This window comes from Macaca mulatta, chromosome 18 (genome assembly GCF_049350105.2).
Source record: "Macaca mulatta isolate MMU2019108-1 chromosome 18, T2T-MMU8v2.0, whole genome shotgun sequence".
Lineage (NCBI taxonomy): Eukaryota > Metazoa > Chordata > Mammalia > Primates > Cercopithecidae > Macaca > Macaca mulatta.
In genome coordinates, this window is record NC_133423.1 from 83710032 (window position 1) to 83734019 (window position 23988).

Sequence of the window (23988 nt, forward strand, 5' to 3'; positions counted from 1 at the left end):
TGGCGAAACCCGTCTCTACCAAAAATATAAAAAATTAGCCGGATGTGGTGGCACATGGCTGTAATCCCAGCTACTCGGGAGGCTGAGGTAGGAGAATCGCTTGAACCCGGGAGGTGGAGAGTTGCAGTGAGTCGAGATCACACCACTGCACTCCAGCCTGGGCAACAGAGTGAGACTCCATCTTAAAAAAAAGAAGTGTTTTTTTGTAAGAAGAATTAAGACTTCTCCCTCCATCAGTGACCTGGCCTTTGTCTGTGTGCAGGCCTGGAGGCAGGAACCAGGGTGGCATATTGGAGGAATGGAAAGCAGGCAGGCAGAGCTGCTCTGAGGAGCAGGGTGGGAGGGTATGAAGGGAGAATGGCAGATGATTCCAAGGGCCAGATCATGAGGGCTCCTAGTAGGAGGGGGTTTTATCTCAGATGAACTAGGGGGAAGTGATTAAGGCCCAGGACAACTTCGTTGTGGTGCTGGCCCATCTCCAAGTGCAGCAGGCTGCCGCCATATGTTAGGTGCCCAGGTAGTGAGAGTCAGCAAAAGACAGAAGAGGGAAAGAAGCAGGCAAATGCTTAGGAAATGGGAGAGACGTGATGAAGGCTGGGGACAAGGGTGACCTAGTAGAAGCAGAGAAAAGGGCAGTAATTCAAGATTTATTCTATGGAGTCAAAGAATTTGTTGATAAATTCCACAGAGGGAATTAGGGTTATTGGAGGGAGTGTTTATCAAAACTGGATTTCATTAAGAGTATGATTTTGAAATAATAGACGTAGTGTTAGAAGTCACAGCTGATTCATAGAACTTTGAAATTGAACTGTGGTCTTGCTCAGTGCAGTCAATTGAAAAATGAAAATAAATACTTTAGAAAGGTAGATTTTTCTGCTTGGATTGATTGTGACTTTGAGATTATGACAGAAGTTGAAGAGTAACTGAATTCCTTATTAATGGAATTATAGTAAGGAAAGGTAAGACGGACAGAGCACTGGATCATGAAAAAAAATTGGTCTGTTATTTGGAATTTTTGTTTTGGTATAAGTAATGAAGTTTTATTTGCATTCAAGTTACTGAATCAAGGAAAGAAATTCCCAAGTGGAGACCAGTAAAAAATTGAGTGCATTTAATGAGGTCACATTTTAGTTCTGTCAGGTGACTGCTGTATATAAGAAAGCCAAGTGGAAACTGCCTACTCTTTAGCAAGCTCCTTGAATGCGAACCTTCCATACAAGTTGGTAGGAGCGTCCCTAATCCTAATACACATTTTTCAAGGATGTGTTTATTCTATAAAAGAAAGTACATTTGTTGTAATTTCCAGGAAGCAGGAGTTTTTATCTTTTTTCTCATTAATGTGTCACTGATGATTAAACAGTGCCTAACACATAATAGGTGTTCAGTAATAATTATTGGAGGAATGAAGTATCATTTCTGTGTTGTTTTTTTGAGACAGAGTCTACTCTGTTGCCCAGGCTAGAGTGCAGTGGCTTGATCTCAGCTCACCACAACCTCTGGTGCCTCCGCCCCCTGAGTACCTGGGACTACAGGCGCGCACCACCATCCCTGGCCAGTCTTTATAGTTTTAATAGAGATCAAGTTTTGCCAAGTTGGCCAGGCTGGTCTTGAACTCGTGGCCTCCCAAAGTGCTAGGATTACAGGTGTGAGCCACTGTGCTCGGCCTCATTTCTGTGTTGTTTTAATTTGAATTTCTTAGTAAGGGCAATTTATTTGACAATATGAGTTCTAATGATTAAAAGGTAGCTAGTATTAAGGAAATGAAAGGTTCTACCTGGACCTTTGAAGGTCATCTCTAGTAATTTGAGGTTAACTGGGAAGAACAGTTTTTTGATGTCATTTAGCTGTGTTACCACTATTAGATAAAATAGTCTGGAATTTCTCAAAGCAATTGAAAATCAAAGAAATAATTTACATTTAATTATTTTGTAGCCGTCATTTGGCTATTTTATTAGATCACCAGAGAAGACAGAACCTATTGCCTTAATAAGAAAATCCGATGTATCGAGAGGTGATTTGGAAAAAGAAATGGCTCATCTTAACCATGATCTATATTCAGGTAAAGGATTCAAAGAAGGGGCTTTTAGGAATCTTTTTTTCCTTAAATGTGTAACTTAGGGGTTAAATGTGTGACCATGTTCTTTATGAGTGAAAATGTATATAACACTTTGTAGTTTCTCAGTGTTAGTTATAGATTTGATTCATATGTAACCTCATATATCCTTTTAAATCTAAAGTGGAAACAAGTCAGCCAAAATCTACCTAAATTTGTAAAAACCACAGTAAATAAAATAATTTCAAATGGGCTAATGTTGGCTGTTGAATTGTTGAGTTAGTTAATTGTAGATATATTTATTATTTAGGTTGACTTTTAAAGAGATGTTTTGAGATTTAGACGGTGATAATCTATGATAAATTTTTATGATGAATATCTATAATATTTTTAATCCGATGTTCTTGGTCAACTTAGAATTATCAAGCAGCTACTTTTTGTTAGTACAATGTCTTGTGCTACGTATCACATAAACTTATATAAGATAAGCTCCATTCCTTAAAGAGCCTGTATTCCAGTAGGGAAGTTGGGATGGGGGGTCCGTGTATACAAAGTCAGCTCATTTTCCATTTCTCTAAAGATGCACTCACTTCTTTCTTTCTTTCCTTCTCTTTTTTTTTTTTTTTTTTTTGGGACAGTCTGTCTTTTTTTTTTGGAGACAGAGTCTTTCTCTGTCACGCAGTGGCGTGATCTTGGCTCACTGCAATCTCCACCTCCTGGGTCAAGCGATTCTCCCACCTCAGCCTCCCGAGTAGCTGGGATCACAGGCTCACGCCACCACGCCCAGATAATTTTTTGTATTCTTGGTAGAGACAGGGTTTCACCATGGTGGCCAGGCTGGTCTCAAACTCCTCAAGTGATCTGCCCACCTCAGACTCCCAAAGTGCGGGATCACAGGCTTGAGCAATTGCACCCGACCAAGTAGTGCTCAGTTTTAAATTCAACTTATTGTATGTTTGTGAAATGTTTAAAGCTGAAAAATATTAAATGAGTTTGTATGTGCATTTGCAAGGGAGATATTAAAATCAACAATCCTCCTTCAAAGTTTGGACTCTGCAGCATTGAGCCAAATTAACTGTGTTGTTGTTCTCTGTCCAAGTGACTATACATTTAAACCGTTTTAGTGAAGGCAGCTGACATCTGGGGTACAAAGACATCTTCCTTGGTTATTAGTCATTTTGCCTGATCCTTATTCCACGGACTGTGTTTGCCAAATAGTATATACTTATAAGTTGAATATTATATATTTCCTGCAGGAGATTTAAATGAACAGTCCCAGGCACAGCTAAGTGAAGGATCAATTACACTTCAGGTTGAAGCAGTGGAGAGGACTTCACAAGTGGATGAAAATGATGTGACGTTAATGGCTGATAAAGGCAAAACAGAGGTAGCTTAAGCCTTTCGTAAGGAAATCTAAGATTGTATTGTTGTAGTTCTTATATAGGATCAAGACGAGATCACCTGTGAAAAATATGTGCAGTTTAGCATGTTTTCTTTCCTGGCTTCAAATTTCTTGCAAGTGTCCTTTAAATTTTTATTTTGAAGTTTTTGTTGTGATATACACACAGATGAGTTTATAAAACAGATTTGTAGTCAGTGAATGAATGATCACAAGGCATACACTTGTGTACACGTCAGATCAAGAAAGAACATTACCAACAGCCCAGAAACAAGTTTTTTTGCCGCCTCCAGTTACCTGACCTTTAACCCTGTATTAATTTTATCTGATTCTGAACTTCACATAAAAGAAACCATGTGGCATGTGTTCCTTTTCTTTGACTTTTTTCACCTCATCTTACATTTGTTTAGATGAGTATAATAGAAACTTATTTTTATTACTGTATGGTATTCTGTTATATGAATATTCTGTTGCTTTTATATCCATTTGTGAACATTTGGGATATTTCCACTGCTGGACAATTATAAAACAATGCTCCATGAACAGCCTAGTACCTGGGAAGTGTGCACACATTCATGTGAGTTGTGTGTGTATGTTGTAGGGTTTGCGTAACTTCACTTCAGTGGTTTTGACAGTTTTCCAGAGTGGTTGTACCATATAGATTTGTTCAAGAGTGTGTGCTTCCTGTCACTGCACATCCTCGCCAGCACCTGGCTTTCCTCGTTATTCTGGTGGGTGCACAGTGGGGCCTTCTTGTCTTCATGTGCATTTCTCTGATTACTAAGAAAGCTGGTTCTTGCTCATGTTTGCTGTCATTTGGAGGCTTATTTTGTGAAGTTCCTGTCCAAGTCTGTTGCCCATTTTTCCAATGGACAGTTTGTTTTATTTGATTTATAGGTGTTCTTTACATTGGATAGGAGCCTTTTGTCAGTTATGAGTGTTCCATGTGTCTTCTCCCAGTCTGTGGCTTACCTGTTCACGTTTTTAGTGGTATTTTTATTTGTTGATTAGTTCATGCTTTCATTATTTCTCTTATGTGTTAACTTTATCATAAATCAAGTTCTATGACATTGTTGGTATATTTCTAGAGTCTCTGTTGTGCTTCTTTGGTCTGTTTGTCTTGTGTCAAGATGACACTTGAATATTGTAGCTTTATTATAATAAGTCTTGCTATCTGGAAGAGTAAATACTCTCCTATGTTTCCTTAAAAGTCTCTTGGCTATTCCTGGCCCTTTACATTTCCGTGTGTGCCTTACAGTCACGTGGTCAGCTTCTACACACCAGCCACTAACCACCAGCAACCCTGTTGGACTTTTTTGGGGATTAAATTTAATTTATGGAACAGTAAAATTGACATCTTTATAATAATGTGTTTTCTAATCCATGAAACTTACATATTACTTCATTTATATGTTTTAATTTCCCTTTGTATTCTGTGAGTTTTGTGCAGATTTTTCACGTCATCTTGTTAGATTTCTTCCCAAGTTGTTGAAACTTTTACTTTTAATTTTTGTAGGTACATAGTAGATGTATAGATTTATGGGGCACATGAGATGTTTTGGTACAGGCATGCAATGCATAATAATCACATCATGGTAAGTGGGTTATCCATCCCCTCGAGCATTTATCCTCTGTGTTATGAGCAATACAATTATATACTATCAGTTATTTTTAAATGTACAATTATTTTGACCCTGTTGTGCTATCAAATGAAACATTATTTTAGTATTATGTTTCTTAACTTTATTTTCTGTTTGTTTTGGCTAAACAAATACACAATTGTATTTGTTTTTTAAATATACTCACCTTATATCCAGCACATTTACTTATTAACTCTAATTATCAACTCTATGGATTTCCTATATACATAGTTTTTCATCTGAGAATAGAAGTTTTATTTCTTCATTTTTAATTTTTATGCCTTTGTTTCTTTGTCTTGCCTTCCTTGACTGGATGGACCTCAGAACAGTGTTGATGTCATGATGTTGGGTTTCCCTGATTCAGTGGGAACTCTTTTTTGGTATTTCATCTTTAAATTTGATGCATGCTGTAAGGTTTTTGTTTTGTTTTGTTTTAAATTACTGGATCAACAAAGTGGTCTTCTAATCTTTGTTCACTAGTTTTTTGTTCTGTTTTGGTGTCAGATGCTTTTCTGGATCTGTTAAGAACTTGAGCTTGCTCTGTTTTGTTGATGTGATGAATTTTATGAAATGGTTTTTGAATATTAAACTATTCTTTTATACTTGGAATAAACCTCACTAGGATTGTAATGTGTTATCTTTTGATATATCATTGGATTGGGTGTGCTAATAGTTTGCTTAGAATTTTGCATTTTTGTGAGTGAGATGAATGACTTTTCATATAATGTTCTTGTCTGGTTTTGGTTTCAAGGTTTTACTGGTCTCATTTTTTCTGTTTTCAGGAAGAGTTTTTGTAAGGTTGGTGCTTTTTAAAAGATTTTGGTAGAATACATTAGTGAAATCACTTGAGTCTGGTATATTCTTTTTTATGTATTTTTATCTTTTTTTTTTATTTTTTGAGATGGAGTCTTGCTGTGTCGCCCAGGCTGGAGTGCAGTGGTGCGATCTCGACTCACTGCAAGCTCCGCCTCCCAGGTTCATGCCATTCTCCTGCCTCAGCCTCCTGAGTAGCTGGGACTACGGGCACCCACCACCACGCCCAGCTAATATTTTGTATTTTTAGTGGGACGGAGTTTCACCGTGTTAGCCAGGATGGTCTCCATCTGCTGAACTCGTGATCCACCCACCTCGGCCTCCCAAAGTGCTGGGATTACAGGCGTGAGCCACCACGCCCAGCCGTCTGGTATATTCTTTATCTAATGCCTTTAATTGCAGATTCAATTTTCTTTAATAGTTGTAGTACTATTCTGATGTTTTAATTTTTTTATGTCAGTTTTAGTAAATTGTAGTTTTCTAGAGATTATAAGCTTCCTCTACACTTGAAAATTTATTTTACTGTCATGCTGACCATAATATCCTCTTGTGATTAATATTTTAGGTTGTTAAACTATGTCTCTTTTGTTATTTCTATAATTGACTGTTTTGCCTCTCTTTTTCTTAGTCTCACCAGATACTTTCAGTTTTGTTAATTTGTCAATTTTATTTATTCTCAATTTTGTTTGTCTTTCTATTTCATATTTTCTGGTCTGCATTTATTTCCTTCTGCTTTCTATGGATTTAATGTGTTGTTGTTCTAACTTTTTGAGATGGATACCTAGTGTGCTTATTTTTCTGCCTTCCTGCTTTTTCAGTGGTGTAAGTGCATTGGATGTGTGTAGATTTTCTAATTTTTGAAATAATTGATTTTAGGCCAAATGTACTGTAGTCAGAGAATGTTTAGTTTTAGACCTTTGAAATTTGTTTAAATATGATATACAGCTCAGCATTTGTTCAGTTTTTGGAAGTATTTTCTGTACGCTTGTAGGGAATGTCTGTTATGTGACTTAATGTCTGTCTCACTTAGGTGAGATTGATTTAGATCGGGATGCTCAAGCTGCCTGCATTCTTAAAATTATTGTGCTATTCTTTTAAAATCTCCCACCATGATTGTGGGTTTGTTCATTAATCATTAGAGGTATAGCAACATTTGCTTTAAACATTTGAAGCTGTATTTTTAGGTGCATACAAATTGCGCATAAAATTTGTTGCATTAAATTCTTCATAAAATTGTTTTGGTGCATAAAAATTGTTGTTGCTGACAAATCAAATCCTTTATTGAGCATGTCTCCCTCCTAAATCTAGTCTGAGATTAACAATATCAATACCAGCTTTCTTTGGTTAGTGTTAGCATGTTATATTTTTTGCCATTATTTTACTTTTAATCTTTCTGTGTCCTTATATTTCAGATGTTATAGGGACGTACTGTTGGATTTGTTTTTCAACCAGTCTGGCAGTCTGTATTAGGCTGTTACTTGCATTGCTATCAAGAAATACCTGAGACTGGGTAATTTATAAAGAAAAGAGATTTAACTGGCCCATCGTTCTGTGGGCTGTATAGGAAGTGTGGTGTGGGCATCTGCTTGGCTTCTGAGGAGGCTTCTGAAAGCTTGCAGTCATGGCAGAAGGCGAAGCGGGAGCAGGCACGTCACGTGGCCAAAGCAGGGATGGGGAAGGTGCCACACACTTTAAACAAGCAGGTCTTAGGATAGCTCATTGACTACCGCAAGATAACACCAAGCCATGAGGGGTCCACCGCCATGACCCAGACACCTCCCACTTGGCCTCACCTCCGACACTGGGGATTACATCTCAACATGAGATTTGGAGGGGCATCCAAACTATATCACTGTCTTTCTACTTACACTTAATGGAATTTCCAATACATGGGGGTTTGAATCTGCTCACTTTATTTGCTTTTTATTTGGTTCGCCTAGACTTTGTTCTTTTTCTTCTGGCTTTCTTTGAGATCGTTTAAGAGTTTTATATGATTCCAATTTTCTCCTCTGTTGATTTGGTAATTATATATATTTATATTATTTTAATGATTACCCAAATAATTATAACCTGTCTCTTGGCTTACTGATGTTTAGTAAAAATTCTTTGTTTTCTTTTAAATGTCTTACTTGGCATTCCAGGCATCACAAAATACTCAATTTACTCCATACTTAAAAAGCTTTTCTTGTATTATGTTTTACTTCTATACTTAACCCAGTAAGATATGATGATGGTTTATAAATAACCAATATTTCTGATGTTTCATCTGAGGTTAGTTTTCTTCTTAAAGAATATCCTTACTTTTTTTTTTTTTTTTTGTAAGGGACTGCTGATAATGAATTTTGTTTGTTGTCTCTCTGAAATGTCTTTATCTCCCTGTTACTCTTGCTGTGTATTTTTGCTTGCTATAGAATTGTTAGGAGCAACTTTTAGCACTTTGAATGTATTTTTTCATGTCATTTCATTTTAAAAGTTGGCTGTTGGTCTTTTGTTATTTTTCTCTTTGGTTTTTATCCATCTTACTGTGATGTGCTTGGGTAGCTTTTGTTTTACCCTACAGTTTAGAGGAAAAATCTTTGAAATAATTTGAGGCTAAGGGAGATGATATCTTCCAGACTGGATTTATGTCTGCTTCTGACAGGGAGCAAGGAACACTAGCAATTGCAGATCACTTTCATTCATTTATTGGAATCAAGCTGATTGGAGCTGAGCCTCATCCTTATGAGAACCAGTCAGATGCTGATTTACCTTTATGGCTGGAGTGTATCTCTTTGTCGTCTCATCCCAAAGCATGGATGTTTTACTGTGGTATCTTTCTCTCCCTCAAACATATACACACGTGCACCTTCTAATCCCCCAGTGGGGGGATTGGCAGACTCAGTTTTTTATACCTGCATTCCCACAAGAACAACTTTGCTTAGCCTTTTCTTGAAGCAGCAGATACGCTTAGGGAACAGCATCCCCAGTGTTGGGCTTACCTCTCTGGGTTGCTTTCTTCTCTTAGATTTTGGCCCCATAAATTTACACGGCTTTTTAAGCTTGCTAGTCCTTTCAAAGATAAGTTTTTGCATATGCTATTCAGTTCTAATTGTTCCTAGCAAGAGGTTGGTTTGCTTTACTTAGTCTGCTATTACTGGAGGCAGAGGTCTTAATTATTTTTGTTGTTGTTGTTAAATAGTTTATGTTTCTTAACTGTTGGGCCCATTTCAGTTTTTTACTCAGGGTTCCTATTTATGTCTTGCTTATCAATAATTCTAACAGTTGAATGAAATTACCAAGAATTATACTTGTCGTCACAATGACTCAGTGGCTTTTCAATCTCAATATCTTAAGTTTTTGGTTTTAAATTATTATCTGATTCAATTTTACCATGTCTTTCATTCCTGATGATTTTTTAAAAACAAAGGTAATCAATTTGATAAATAACCTGGTACTATATAATTAAAGTTGATGGCAGCTGTCTTTTTCATTAGGATATTTAGCTGGTATGCCCTTAATTTTTTTGTTGCCATTAAATCCTACATCGTGGTTATAAAGATCAAATTAGTACAGTAGCCCCCTCTTTTCCACAGTTTTGCCTTCTGCAGTTTTGGTTACCCGTGGTCAACTGTGGTGCAGAAATATTCAGTGGAAAAGTCCAGAAATAGTTTGTAAGTTTTAAATTATATGTCATTCTTAGTAGCATGATGAAATCTTCCCACCAACTTGCTCCATCCTGGTAGGATGTGAGTCTTTCTTTTGTCCAGCTTCTCTACCTGTATTCACTTGTTGCCTGTTAGTCACTTAGTAGTGTTTGGTGATCGGATCAACTCTAGTGATATTGCAGTGCTTGTGTTAAAGTCACTCTTATTTCATATGGCCCCAAAGTGCAAGAGTAGTGTTGCCTGCAATTTGGATACACCAAAGAGAAGCTATCAGGTGCTTCCTTCAAGTGAAAAGGTGAAGGTTCTCGACTTAATAAGGAAAGAAAAAAAAATGCTGAAGTTGCTGAGACCTATGGTAAGAATGATCTTCTTTATGTGAAATTACAAAGAAGGATAGAGAAATTCATGCTTTGCACTCCAGACTTCAAACGTTCCAACCACAGTGAGTGAGAAGTGCTTAGTTAAGATGGAAAAGGCATTACATTTGTGGGTGGAAGGTAGGAACAGAAACATGCTCTGATTTACGGCAGTTGGATTTGGTACTATCTGAGGTTTCAGGTATCCACTTGGAGGTCTTGAAATGCGTCTCCCAACGATAATGGGGGACTAATGAATGTTCATGAAACTGGGGTAAATTGATCTGATGTTTAATTTTCTCACTTCTAGGACACTTTCTTTATGAGCAACACACCCCAAAGATACAAAGACAAGCTACCAGACAGTGGCGATTCTGTGCTTAGGATCAGCACCATTGCGTCAGCCATTGCAGAGGCATCAGTTAATACGGATCCTTCCCAACTTGCTGCTATGATCAAGGCACTTTCAAATAAAACCAGAGACAAGACTTTTCAGGAAGATGAGAAACAGAAGGACTGTTCTCACGTGTGTCATTTCTTAGCTTATGATTTAGAAAAAAGTAATGGATCCAATGTGTTTGATATGGAGAAGTACCTTAAAAAAACTGAAGTTAGTAGATATGAAAGTGCATTGGAAAACTTTTCAAGGACTGGTATGTCTGATACTTGGGATTTATCTTTGCCCAAAGAACAAATTACTCAAGACATTCATACAGTGGTCTTAAGTGCTACTAGTGTAAGTGTGAGGGAACCAGAAGAAAACACAGCAGCTATTGTTTATGTTGAAAATGGAGAGAGTGAGAGTCAAGAGTCATCTAGAACCGTAAACTCTTCAAATTCAGTTACAAATGTGAGAGAGAATAGCAGTGCAGTAGTTGACGTGAAGACACGTTCCATTGACGACAAATTACAAGATGTTGGTAACAATGAAAAAACTACCTCAGTTTCCACTCCATCTGATAGTTATTCATCAGTGAGGAACTCCAGAATAACATCCCTTTGTCTGTTAAAAGAGTGTGAAGAAATACGAGATAGTAGAGAAAATCAGAGGCAAAATGAGTGTGTCAGTGAAATAAGCAACAGTGAGAAGCATGTGACTTTTAAAAACCATTGCATAGTCTCACCTAAAAATAGTGGTAAGTGTCTGAGTTGTTGGTCACATTCATAAAATTACAAAGTTTATTTTCTCTTCTCACTGGAAAATACCCCTTTCTGATAGATTTGAAAAATCTCTCTCCTGAGCATGGTGGACGTGGCTCAGAGGATGAGCAGGAGAGCTTCAGACCTTCCACATCACCACTGAGTCATTCTTCTCCCAGTGAAATTTCCGGAACAAGTTCATCAGGGTGAGTGTGTACCTTCTTTTTAAAAAAATAAAAATAAAAATTTGTGCTCAGCATAGGAAATTGGGGAAAAAATGTGTAAAGAAGAAAAATTACTCATCTATGCATTCATCTCTCAAAGGTAACTCTTGTAAGCTGTGAATTTCTTTCCATTTTTCTATGCAAATTTTTGTATACTGCTTTTTCTTTTACTCATTATAACAATCATTCTCTGAATTTAAAAGAAAACTAGTAATGTTACAGACTACCTAATGGATCTGTCGTGGTTCATTTGATGCTTCTGGTGAATACTTTATATCTTAACTTTTGCTATCTAAATGATATTGCTATCTAAATGAATAACTTTGTTTATAAAATTTTAATTTTATGAATGTCTTTTGTGGCTTTATAAAAGATCTTTTATGTGTTTATTGAAAGAGTATAATAAATGGAAAAATTTGCCTAACCGGCAAAATTATCAAATATGTTAAATATAGTTTTGATTTGTTTCAAAATATCGGATTTCAAAGATACCTATTAGCTGTTTCCCAAGGTGCCGTTAAAGTTTTTCATGTTCATCTGAAGCGACATGGTATGGTTCAGCTGGTGCTAAATGTCAGTGGAAAGCTGAGTTCTTTCTGTGACTCCTTATGGATGCCTCAGTTTGAAACACTTTCATATACACAGTCACTTCTTATGTAATAGTTGATTGCCTTTTTTTTTTTTTTTTGAGATGGAGCCTCACTCTGTGGGCCAGGCTGGAGTACGTTGGTACAATCTTGGCTCACTACAACCCCTGCCTCCCGGGTTCAAGCAATTCTCCTGCCTCGGTCTCCTGAGTAGCTGGAACCACAGGCACATGCCGCCTTGCCTGGCTAATTTTTATATTTTTAATAAGAGATGGGGTTTCACCATGTTGGCCAGGCTGGTTTTGAACTCCTGACCTCAGGTAATCCACCTGCCTCAGCCTCCCAAAGTGCTGGGATTCCAGGCATGAGCAACTGTGCTCGACCTGCATATTTTAACAGATTTATTACTAGTCATCCAGCCCAAAGCAAATTTGAAGATGATCTGGCTGTGATACGGTGTAGTATGTTTACAATCTTTGGCTTACACGTTCTTCCCTTATGTTTCTTACCGGTATTGCTTTACTCTCCCTATGGAAGACTAGAGGGATATCTGAGACTAGCCTGATTCTTTTTGGCTTTGAATTGACTTGATGTTTTTGCAAGTTTTTGCCAAAATTCTTTATTTTTCAAGTCTAATAATTGTATTAGGCTATATGTCTGTGTTGATTCTTCGTTGTTACTTTGCTCTATCATCATACAGTGTACCCTTTCAGTGTGTCTCCCCTTTTATTTTGCATGTGTTCTTGCAGTTCACTTTTCATTATTTTAGGTAATTTCACCTAAATGCATTTGTTCTTGTCAACCAAAGGAGTCAAATGAATACAACACATCATCCAGTGACTCAGAACATTTTCCGTGCTATATCATGCTGTGTGTATGTGTTTGTGTGTGTGTGTGCGTGCGTTTGTGCGGGTGTGCATGTGGATACAGAAACCCATGTAGGTGCATGTCATGGGGGAGCTAGAGAAGGCCTGAAACAGTTTGGTAGGTAATACTTTGTTGCCATTGGTTAGAAATTTACTAACTGGTATTTTGACAATACCGTCTTGATTTGGGACTTTTTACTTTTATTTTTATTTTTATTTTTATGAGACAGAGTCTTGCTCTGTGCCCAGACTGGAGTACAGTGGTGCAATCTCGGCTCACTGCAAGCTCTGCCTCCCGGTTCACGCCATTCTCCTGCCTCAGCCTCCTGAGTAGCTGGGACTACAGGCACCTGCCACCACACCCGGGTAGTTATTTATTTATTTATTGTTATTATTTTTTTGAGACAGAGTCTCACAGTCTCGCCCAGGCTGGAGTGCAGTAACGCAATCTCGGCTCACTGCAAGCTCCACCTCCTGGATTCATACCGTTCTCCTGCCTCAGCCTCCCGAGGAGCTGGGATTACAGGCGCCCGCCACCAAGCCCAGCTAATTTTTTTGTATTTTTAGTAGAGATGGGTTTCACCATGTTAGCCAGGATAGTCTCAATCTCCTGACCTCGTGATCTGCTTGCCTTGGCCTCCCAAAGTGCTGGGATTACAGGCGTGAGCCACTGCGCCCAGCCCACACCTGGCTAATTTTTTGTATTTTTAGTAGAGATGGGGTTTAACCATGTTAGATAGGATGGTCTCGATCTCCTGACCTCGTGATCCACCTGCCTCGGCCTCTCAAAGTGCTGGGATTACAGACATGAGCCATGATACCTGGCCAATTTGGAATTTTTTAAAAGTTCAGAATTCAAATTTGAATTTTCCATGTGCGTCCATTGCCTAGCTGAGTATTCTGAACTTTGTACAAAGAAGAAAGATGGTGGAATCCAGTCAAGTGAAGGGCTGAATTCAAGCTAACCAGCAGAGCATAGGTGTGGAGACTGTTTCCAAAGGTGGCTTGACGCTTATTTCCTATCCCCTGTGCTCTTTTGCACTGTGACTGTGCCGCTTTCCCTCAAGAGGTGCAGTCCGTTTCCCGCTCCTTGCGTCTCGGCTGGCAGCCCTGTGAAAGATGCTAATGGACAGAATGATGAGGAAGTGACTCTGGTGTGTTTGCAGATAGATGTAAGACTCTCTATTTGTCGCTTTCTGATATTTTCATTTCACGTTGTATAGCAGGGACATCTTCCAGAAGCAAGGCTGGAACAGCATGCTTTTGAATGGCTGCATAGTGTTGTGTTGCATGTTTGTGCTCTAATTTCTGTAGCTCACTTCCTCCTGGGGAATCGCATCTAAGATTTCCCACTTATTGTCCACAGTGATGTGATGACATGTCCTTTTTGTGAAGTCTTTATATTTATCATTAATTTTTTTTCTCAGGATAAATTCCTAGATGTAGAATATCTTGAGTCAAGAGGCCTTTGATATATACTGCTTAATTGCTCAACTGAAAGTTGTACCACTTGATAGTCCCACAGTGGTGTGTGACTGTTCCCATTTCTTTGCATTTATCTGCATGATTTTTTTTTCCTCTTTGCTCGTTGAGGGTTGGAATTCTTCTGTTCATTTCTCTGTATGAGATACTTAGTAAATTTTTATTTTTTTTATTTTATTTTATTTATTTATTTATTTATTTATTTTTTTTTTGAGACAGAGTCTCGCTCTGTCGCCCAGGCTGGAGTGCAGTGGCCGGATCTCAGCTCATTGCAAGCTCCGCCTCCCGGGTTCACGCCATTCTCCTGCCTCAGCCTCCCGAGTAACTGGGACTACAGGCACCCGCCACCTCGCCCGGCTAGTTTTTTGTATTTTTTTGGTAGAGACGGGGTTTCACCGTGTTAGCCAGGATGGTCTCGATCTCCTGACCTCGTGATCCGCCCGCCTCAGCCTCCCTAAGTGCTGGGATTACAGGCGTGAGCCACCGCGCCCGGCCAGTAAATTTTTATAGAATGAATAGCTAACGTTGGTGTGTGTCTTTATATGGTATTTATTAATGAAAATGCCACAATACAGTTACAGTTGCTTAACAGAGGCTTCATTCAATGGGAATATTTTTTATAGTTTTAGATAATTAAGTGTAAACCTTGAATTAGAGGTAGTTATTTGCAAGATTATAGACTCATAGGAATGGTTTTTTGCTTATGTAGATAGTTGAAGGACTGGAGAACTGCAGGTGTGAGCTCCTCTTCTCTTTCAGGTGTGCGTTAGAGTCCTTTGGTTCAGCAGCTCAGCAGCAGCAGCCTCCCTGTAAGCAGGAGTTGTCTCCCTTGGCGTGCTCGCCTGCTGGGGTGAGCAGGCTGACGTATGTGTCTGAACCAGAGAGCTCCTGTCCTGCCACAACCACAGATGATGCCCTGGAGGACCGCAAGGTGGGCAGCCACTTGGATTATTTATTATTAAGGCTTTCAACTCTTAAAAGTGTTACAGATGTTTGATTCAGACAACAGTTCAAGCCTATATAACTTCTGTGTTGCTCTTTTACCTTTAAAATGATTTTTGTATTCGTGTGCACATATTAAATCCCTACTCATGCTAGTAGGCACAGAGGTACAAACATTTTAGGGTCTGCCCTGGAAGAGCTCTGTCTGGTGAGGCACACTGTGTAATGAAGTGCGTCATGCTGCGCGTGTACTATGGGGACCAGAAGGTGGTGGTTGGAAGTCTCACTGCCTTTGCTTCAGCAAAGGTTTCTGCAGGGATAAATACACTGAAGCCACACTTTGCCTGACTGCTAGGAGTTAGGCAACAGGGAAGCAGAGTTAACACATGGGGAGGTGGAGAGCTGTAAGATGCAAACTGATCTGAGGCACTCCGGGAAGTTTAGAACAGCCACAGTGAATCATGTCAATGGGGACAAGTGGATGAGGCTGGAAGGGGGGGGACCAAACTGGGAAGGGTGCTGGGTTTAAAACATGGGAGTTTGAAGGCTTTTAAGCAGGTCACTGTCATGATCTGTTTTGATTTCATTTTGTTTGTGTATTTTTTAGAGATGATCTCGCTCTGTCACCCAGGCTGGAGTATGGTGGCACGATCACAGCTCACTACAGCCTAGGACTCCTGGTCTCAAGTGATGCTCCTGCCTCAGCCTCCCAAGTAGCTGGGACTACAGGTGTGCACTGCCACACCTGGCTAATTTTTCATTTTTTTTGTAGAGACAGTGTCTTGCCATGTTGCTCAGGCTGGTCTTGTACTCCTGGGCTCAGGTGTTCCTTCTGCCTTGACCTCTCAAGTAGCTGGGACTACAGGTGCCTACCACCACACCTGGCTAATTAAAAAAATTTTTTTAGAGGTGGGGTCTTGCTGTGTTGCCAGAGCTTGTCTTGAACTCCTGGCCTCAAGTGGTCTTCCTGACTTGGCCTCCCAAAGTGGTGGGATTACAGGCATGAGCCACCAAGCCCAGGCTGGTTTGATGTTTTAAAAGCTCACTCCAACAGCTGTGAGGAAGGAGGGACCAGTAGGAGCAAAATTAAAATCAGAGATTTGACACGAGACCACTGTAGTGGTTTAGGCAAGAGACAGTGGATGCTTGGGCCAAGACAGTAACAGTGGGGATAGAATAGAAGAAGAGCAGAGAGAGTTATGTGGGAGAAGCTAGTGTTACCTGTTGTTGTGTGTGGAATTGTTCAGTTTTTTAGTGAGCAGACTGACTGCTGTGGGTATGCTGCGTAGTCTTCCTCCACCAAGCTGCTGGAGAGTTACTGAATACACAGCACAGTGTTAGGGCGTTACACCCCTTCCTTTGAAAGCTGTCTTTTTCATGTTGTTGTTAGTTACTGAGTCTGTGTGTTCTTAGCGTAGTGGTTGAGAGCTGGGTTATGGTGTCAGATAATTTATCTTCTGCTGCCTCCTCAGACAGATTACTAAACCTCCCTCAACCTGTTTCTTCATCTGTAAGGAGGAATAGTATGTGAGGGCAGTGCTTGTCACCTAGTAAGTCACCACGGGATACATGTTATTTGTTATTATTACTTGGCAGATAATATAGTCTTTGTTTCTTAGTGTCTATATTTCTGAAGCTTTGGCCAGGAGAAATTTATAAACCAAGTACCAGAGCAATCAGTGAAGGTTACGTCTGTCTAGTCTGTAAATTTCAGCTGGTCTGTCCTGCAGAGCTGCAGATGTCACTCCTCAGATTATGCATTATGTACAAAGAACTGAGTGTGGACGTTTACCAGGACTGTTAACTTCATGCTTCATAGAGCCACACAAGTTTAGAAATGGGAGAGGACTTAGAACACATAAAAGTTAACATCTTTGGCCGGGCGTGGCGGCTCATACCTGTAATCCCAGCACTTTGGGAGGCTGAGGCAGGCAGATCACCTGAGGTCAGGAGTTCAAGACCAGCCTGGCCAACATGGTGAAACCCTGCCTCTACTAAAAATACAAAGAAATAGCTGGGTGTGGTGGCGGGCCCCTGTAATCCCAGCTACTTGGGAGGCTGAGGCAGGAAAATGGCTTGAACCCGGGAGGTGAAGGTTGCAGTGAGCTGAGATTGCGCCATTGTACTCCAGCCTGGGCAACAAGAGGGAGACTCTGTCTCAAAAAAAAAAAAAAAAAAAAAAGTTAACATCTTTGAGTGTTCAAGCCCAGGCAGTAGCATGGACAGATGGTGGAGTGGGGCCCTGCCAGCCTGCTGAGCCGCCGCCTGACCTCAAAGTCGTTATCATTTCAAGCTTGCTCGGCCCCCACTCCTTCGCTACTTATTTATTTAGATTTTTATTGTAAAGTTTATAGAAATCCCTTAAATCCTCAAAAAGTTACTAGACTCTAGTCCTTTATCTGTGCAAAATTTTCAGATATTCTTAGTGTATACCTATTTTCCTCATAGTATAATTCCTTTTACAAAACAACAAACACACATTTTCTAATGTAAGTCTGCATTTCACAACTGCAAGACTACTATTTTTGTGTAAAACAATGTTTTTTCAAAGAGAAACCTCATGCACATCTCTTTGTTACTTGAGCTTTTACCAGCATCGTTTCAATTTGTTGTATTAAGTTTTTCTGTGGATTATTAAAAACAAATTTTCTTGCACTCAGAGTGATATCACCAGCGAGTTGAGTACCACAATTATTCAAGGCAGTCCAGCCGCATTGGAGGAACGGGCTATGGAAAAATTGAGAGAAAAAGTTCCATTTCAGAATAGAGGAAAAGGAACATTATCATCTATTATCCAGAATAACTCTGATACAAGAAAAGCAACTGAAACCACTTCTCTGAGTAGCAAGGCTGAGTCTGTAAAACCTGACTTTAAATGGAGTAAAGATCCCTCCTCCAAAAGTGGAAATCTGTTGGAAACCAATGAGGTAGGTTTGACATCAAACCCTGAAGAAGTGGACCTGATCAGGCTGGCTCTCCTGGGCAAGTCAGGTCTGAGCTGTCAGGTGGGGTCAGCCACATCACGTCCTGTGTCCTGCCAGGAGCCTGTAGATGAAGATCAAAGAATAATTCCTAAAGATAAGTCAACTGCTGGCCGTGAGTCCGGGGGCCAGGTTTCTCATCAGACCACCTCTGAAAACCAGTGCACTCCTGTTCCCAGCAGCACAGTTCGCGGCTCTGTGGCTGACGTGCAGGACGTGCCTGCTGCTGTGCACGCGCTCTTGGCGCAGCCCCCTCTCAGCACAGCTCCCTTTGCTCAGCGGTATTTGGGAACGCTCCCTTCGGCTGGAAGCACCACCTTGCCTCAGTGTCATGCTGGCAGCGCCACAGTCTGTGGCTTCTCAGGAGGCCTCCCCTACCCAGCCGTCGCAGGAGAGCCTGTGCAGAGCTCGCTGGCTATGGGGATTTGTCTGGGGTCAAATATCGGCTCTGGATGGACGGGCCCCTCTTCCCTCTGTAACCGGTATTCTAATACCTTAAATCAGAACCTGCTAAGCACAACAAAACCTTTTCCTGTGCCGTCTGTTGGTACCAACTGTGGAATTGAACCATGGGATTCAGGAATGACATCAGGATTGGGTAAGATGCTCTTTCTCTGTTTTGTTGCTTGGTATTATTTTCTCAAATGACACCACAAAGCTGGTTTGTTCCAAGGAGTTACTGGTTTGCATTAATTCCTTGTAAGTTTTGTGCTTCTTCCTAAACTGAGAACACCATATATTTCTGTGCAAACGTCCCTGAAGTTGGCTTAGAAAAATGCTACACTTATGCAGGTGACAGGCTGCCTGTGGCTCTGCCTTCCTCGTCTCTTTTTTGCTCTGCCGTTGCAGTTTTGTGATTATTTCACCTAGGAAATGTCCAGTTTAGAGTTGAATCCCAGAATGAGCGAGTGCCTCCACCTTGTGAGTCTCTGGGTGGCTGTTGTGGGGAGAGGCAGCACTCTCAGGTGCATGTGTGGGGCAGCTTCTCTCGGGGAGCTGTGCTTTTACTGACACGGTACACACGGCCACTGGGCTACTGTCTTCTCTGCCCTCCAGAACAACTGCACGAGGACGTTGGAAGATAGGTGGCAGCAGTAAAGTCTGATAAGTGTCTACGTCTGGAAAGTTAGAGCCTCTGGAGTTCTTTGTTTTTGTTTTTTGTTTTGTTTTGTTTTAGGATAAGCAGTGACTTATAATTTATGAGAGGAAAGGAGATTACTTACAGGCAGTAACCTCAAAGAATTGATTAGCTGTAATTGTGAGTTGGATCCAGTTTTAATTTTCTTTTCCTGGGCTGGACGGAAGCAGGAAAAAATTGTAGGCAGGTGTCTGAGGCTCATGCAACATCAGGGACTCCCTCATCAGGAGCACTGTGACTCTAGCTCTTAAGTGTAAACGGCCGTCATGTAAACTCATTGCCGTTTAACAGATTTGGCTTATAATCAGGGGTTTGCTGTAACGTGCATTTTTGTGCCTTCTTCTCACCCAGGGAGTGTCCGAGTGCCGGAGGAGTTGAAGCTTCCTCACGCTTGCTGTGTCGGGATCGCTTCCCAGACCCTCCTCAGTGTGCTCAATCCAACCGACCGCTGGCTGCAAGTCAGCATCGGGGTCCTCAGCATTAGTGTGAATGGTGAAAAGGTAGCTTTCTACGTCTTCCTCATTTAACCTAACAGTTGCATTGTGATTAGGTGCTTGGTTTCCCCCATCTCTAGTGCTAGGTTCTCCCTTCACCCCTTTATTAATGCACACAGTGATTGCCATGCTCTCTTTCTCTCAGACCCCTTTTGTTGTAGTGCTTGTAGAGTGTAAAGTGAAAGAGTGTTTTGCATTTTCCATCATTTATTGTTTATATTTTATTGTTATTTATTTGTAAAATCCTATAAATTTGCTTTTAGTGCTGTTATTTAAATCATCCAAAGCTTGGAGTTTCTCGTTGCTACTTGTCAGTTTTGTTAAATGTGATTGAATATAAGTAACCATGACTTACCAAAAAAAAAAAAAAAAAGAAAGCAGCTACTCTTGGAGCTTATGCTTTCATTGGCAAGGGAAGACTTTTTGACTAATTTATCTGATGATTTTCTTACATGAGCTTTTGAAATACTTGGAAACGCAGTTTTAATATGAACTCCTAAGACAAATGTCCCTTACATGATCAATTATAGTTCCTGTAATTCTAGACTCTAAATCTCTCCTGGTTACAGTGACCATTTGAACGTCGGTGAGTGGGGAGCGGGGTGTATGGTCAGCAGCTGTTTTGAAATGTCCCAGTTTTATGACTGTTACTTGTGAGTCAGCACTGGTGCATGGGTTTCCTCTTCCCTCCTGCCTCTTAGTGGCCATTGTTTGCCTGGTAAAATAAGATCGCCTCCCCCCACGCCTTCTCGGCTTCTCCCCTCTACTCCCAGTCCTCAGGTTAAATGAAAAGCAGGTGGTTGAAGGAGAGGGTTGAGAGTGGAAGGTGGGCTGTGAAGACTTTTTAGGGGCATCCTGGAGTCTGTGAATGAAGCAGTGTTGTCTGTGGAAGTGGAGAGTGGAAAAGAAGATCCCCATTGACAGTGAGGAGGGAGGGAGGGTGGCTGGAGTCTGTGAATGAAGCAGTGTTGTCTGTGGAAGTGGAGAGTGGAAAAGAAGATCCCCATTGACAGTGAGGAGGGAGGGAGGGTGGCTGGAGTCTGTGAATGAAGCAGTGTTGTCTGTGGAAGTGGAGAGTGGAAAAGAAGATCCCCATTGACAGTGAGGAGGGAGGGTGGCTGGAGTCTGTGAATGAAGCAGTGTTGTCTGTGGAAGTGGAGAGTGGAAAAGAAGATCCCCATTGACAGTGAGGAGGGAGGGAGGGTGGCTGGAGTCTGTGAATGAAGCAGTGTTGTCTGTGGAAGTGGAGAGTGGAAAAGAAGATCCCCATTGACAGTGAGGAGGGAGGGTGGCTGGAGTCTGTGAATGAAGCAGTGTTGTCTGTGGAAGTGGAGAGTGGAAAAGAAGATCCCCATTGACAGTGAGGAGGGAGGGTGGCTGGAGTCTGTGAATGAAGCAGTGTTGTCTGTGGAAGTGGAGAGTGGAAAAGAAGATCGCATTGACAGTGAGGAGGGAGGGTGGCTGGAGTCTGTGAATGAAGCAGTGTTGTCTGTGGAAGTGGAGAGTGGAAAAGAAGATCCCCATTGACAGTGAGGAGGGAGGGAGGGTGGCTGGAGTCTGTGAATGAAGCAGTGTTGTCTGTGGAAGTGGAGAGTGGAAAAGAAGATCCCCATTGACAGTGAGGAGGGAGGGTGGCTGGAGTCTGTGAATGAAGCAGTGTTGTCTGTGGAAGTGGAGAGTGGAAAAGAATACCCCATTGACAGTGAGGAGGGAGGGTGGCTGGAGTTGTCACTGCGGTTGAAGCAGAGTCAGGGCTCTGGGACCTCAGTGGTTAGCCTGACTCTTCTTCCCCCAGCCCCCGCCCACCACTGTGTTGTGTGTCCTAGAGAGACTTACAGGGCTGTGAAAGAGTGACCCTTGTCAGTGTCCTTTTTAAGACAAGTGAGTGTACAGGTCAATGTGCTTGCTTGGAGATGGACTGGGGAGACAGCCCTGGTGCAGCAAGAACATTCAACTCATGAAGGATTTGACTCGTTGTACTTTAGAGACCATGAATGACAAGGTTTTGACATTTTTGAAGGATAATAAATGTCTTAATTTGGCAGTTTGAGTGATTGGGAAAAGGAATCTTAAACTAGGTGATTCTACTTGATTTTCATTGTGAAGTCATTAATAACGAACTTTGTGGCTCTTTTTTGAAGGTGGATCTTTCAACATATCGTTGTTTAGTTTTCAAGAATAAAGCCATCATAAGGCCTCATACCACAGAAGAGATAAAAGTGCTTTTTATCCCATCCAGTCCTGGGGTTTTCAGATGCACATTCAGTGTTGCTTCTTGGCCGTGTTCGACAGATGCTGAGACCATCGTACAGGCGGAAGCTTTGGCCAGCACCGTCACTCTCACTGCCATTGCCGAGAGTCCTGTTATCGAGGTACCCGTTTGTAAATGAATCTTTGTCATACCTGGCGTTTTAAAGAAGACTGTTTAACGTTAGAAGTAAAATTTGGGAAGAAGAAATTTGTGGACAAAGGAGCCACAAAATTAGTTTCAAGCTGAACTTTAGTTCTTAGTATCTTTTTATTTCAAAATTTAAAATTATTTTTAATTTTACAGAAACACAAGTATACTTGCTAAGATATCTATAAAGCAGAGTATAAGGTTAAGTAGTATTTTCCAACTGATTTCTATTGTATAATTTGATGTCCACTTAACAACGTGCCAGTGGTTCATATTCTTTTTATATTTCTGCACCTGGAGATTATTTGCCAGCTAGAAAAGTTTCCCTTCTCTAGTCACCTATTTTCTGGGAGCCAAAGAAATTAAGTCTGGCCAAGTTAGGATAATAAGTGGTTATTAGATTTTGTGCTCATTTAGGATGATGACTCTCAACCGTGGCTGCACATTGGAATAACACTGGGGTCTCTTAAATGTACCCCAATACCTGAGTCCCGCTTTGACTGAATCAGAATGAGGGAGGGTGTGGCTGCCTCTCGGTAATTTTTAAATCTTCCCAGATGATTATAATTTGTAGCCTTAGTTAACAACCACTGCTCTATAGAGCTGTCTCCTCTTAGTTATAGTGAAATCAGAACTAACATATTGGAAAAAATTAAGGAATGTGAGAGGGAGGGATGAGAGGGTGCAGAGCAGAGGAAAAGCAGAACAGGACTTGATACAGTAATGAGTCGCTTAACAATAGGGTACGCCCTGAGCAATGTGTCCTTAGGCAGTTTTGTCATTGTGTGAATATCGCAGAGTGTGCTCACACAAACCTCGACGGCACAGCCTTCTGCACACGTAGGCCTTATGGGACAGTCCATTGTTCCCATACAGCTTGTTACTGTACTTAATACTGTAGGGCAGTTGTAACACCATCGTAAGTGTTTCTATAGCTAAACGTAGAAAAGGTACAGAAAAAATACATGATAAAAGATTAAAAAATGGTACGTTTTATAGGGCACTTACCAGAGGACTCAAAGTTGCTCTCTGTGAGTCAGTGGTAAAGGCCTAGGACATTACTGTACATTCTTGTAGACGTTATAAACACTGCACATTTAGGCTATACCAAATTCATTAAAAAAAAGTTATACTATGATGTTATGATAGCTCTGACATCCCAAGGTGTTAGGAATTTTCCATCTCCATTATAATCTTACGGGATCACTGGCCTGTATACAGTCCATCATTGACCAAAACATCATTATGTAGCATGTGACTTTAATTAAAAATTAGTTGATTTCAGCTGGGCACTGGCACACACCTGTAATCCCAGCACTTTGAGAGGTCAAGGTGGGTGGATTGCTTGAACCCAGGAGTTCGAGACCAGCCTGGACAACGTAGTGAGACCCCCGTCTCTACACAAAATTTTAAAAGTCAGCTGGCTCTGGTGGTGCATGCTTATGATCCCTACTACTCCAGAAGCTGAGGTGAGAGGATCACTTGAGCTCAGGAATTTGAGGCTACAGTGAGCTAATGATCACATCACTGTACTCCAGCCTGGGCAACAGAGCGAGACCCAGTCTCAAAAGAAAAAAAAATTAATTTCCTAATATGTGAATTGAACTTAACATATTTAGCTAACCACACTTAACAGGTGTTACTGATATCCTCCTAAAGTTAATTAGTTGTTTCAGGCCAGGCGCGTGGCTCGTGCCTGTAATCCCAGCACTTTGGGAGGCCAAGGCAGGCGGATCACCTGAGGTCAGGAGTTTGAGACCAGACTGGCCAACATGGCGAAACCCTGTCTCTAGTAAAAATACAAAAATTAGCCAGATGTGGTGATGGGCGC

At 40.9% G+C, this 23988-nt stretch overlaps 1 protein-coding gene across 22 annotated transcripts in view; it reads left to right on the plus strand.

Moving 5' to 3' along the window:
• CEP192 (centrosomal protein 192) overlaps positions 1–23988 on the plus strand; it is a 142937-nt gene that overhangs the window by 53369 nt on the left and 65580 nt on the right. For all 22 annotated transcript variants that reach the window (XM_077975353.1, XM_028837885.2, XM_028837887.2 and 19 more), the window contains 8 exons: positions 1933–2059; positions 3310–3440; positions 10216–11041; positions 11125–11251; positions 14964–15135; positions 17807–18725; positions 19617–19765; positions 21901–22131. In XM_077975353.1, coding sequence (XP_077831479.1) covers positions 1933–2059; positions 3310–3440; positions 10216–11041; positions 11125–11251; positions 14964–15135; positions 17807–18725; positions 19617–19765; positions 21901–22131 — 2682 coding nt within the window. The remainder of the gene's footprint in view (positions 1–1932; positions 2060–3309; positions 3441–10215; positions 11042–11124; positions 11252–14963; positions 15136–17806; positions 18726–19616; positions 19766–21900; positions 22132–23988) is intronic.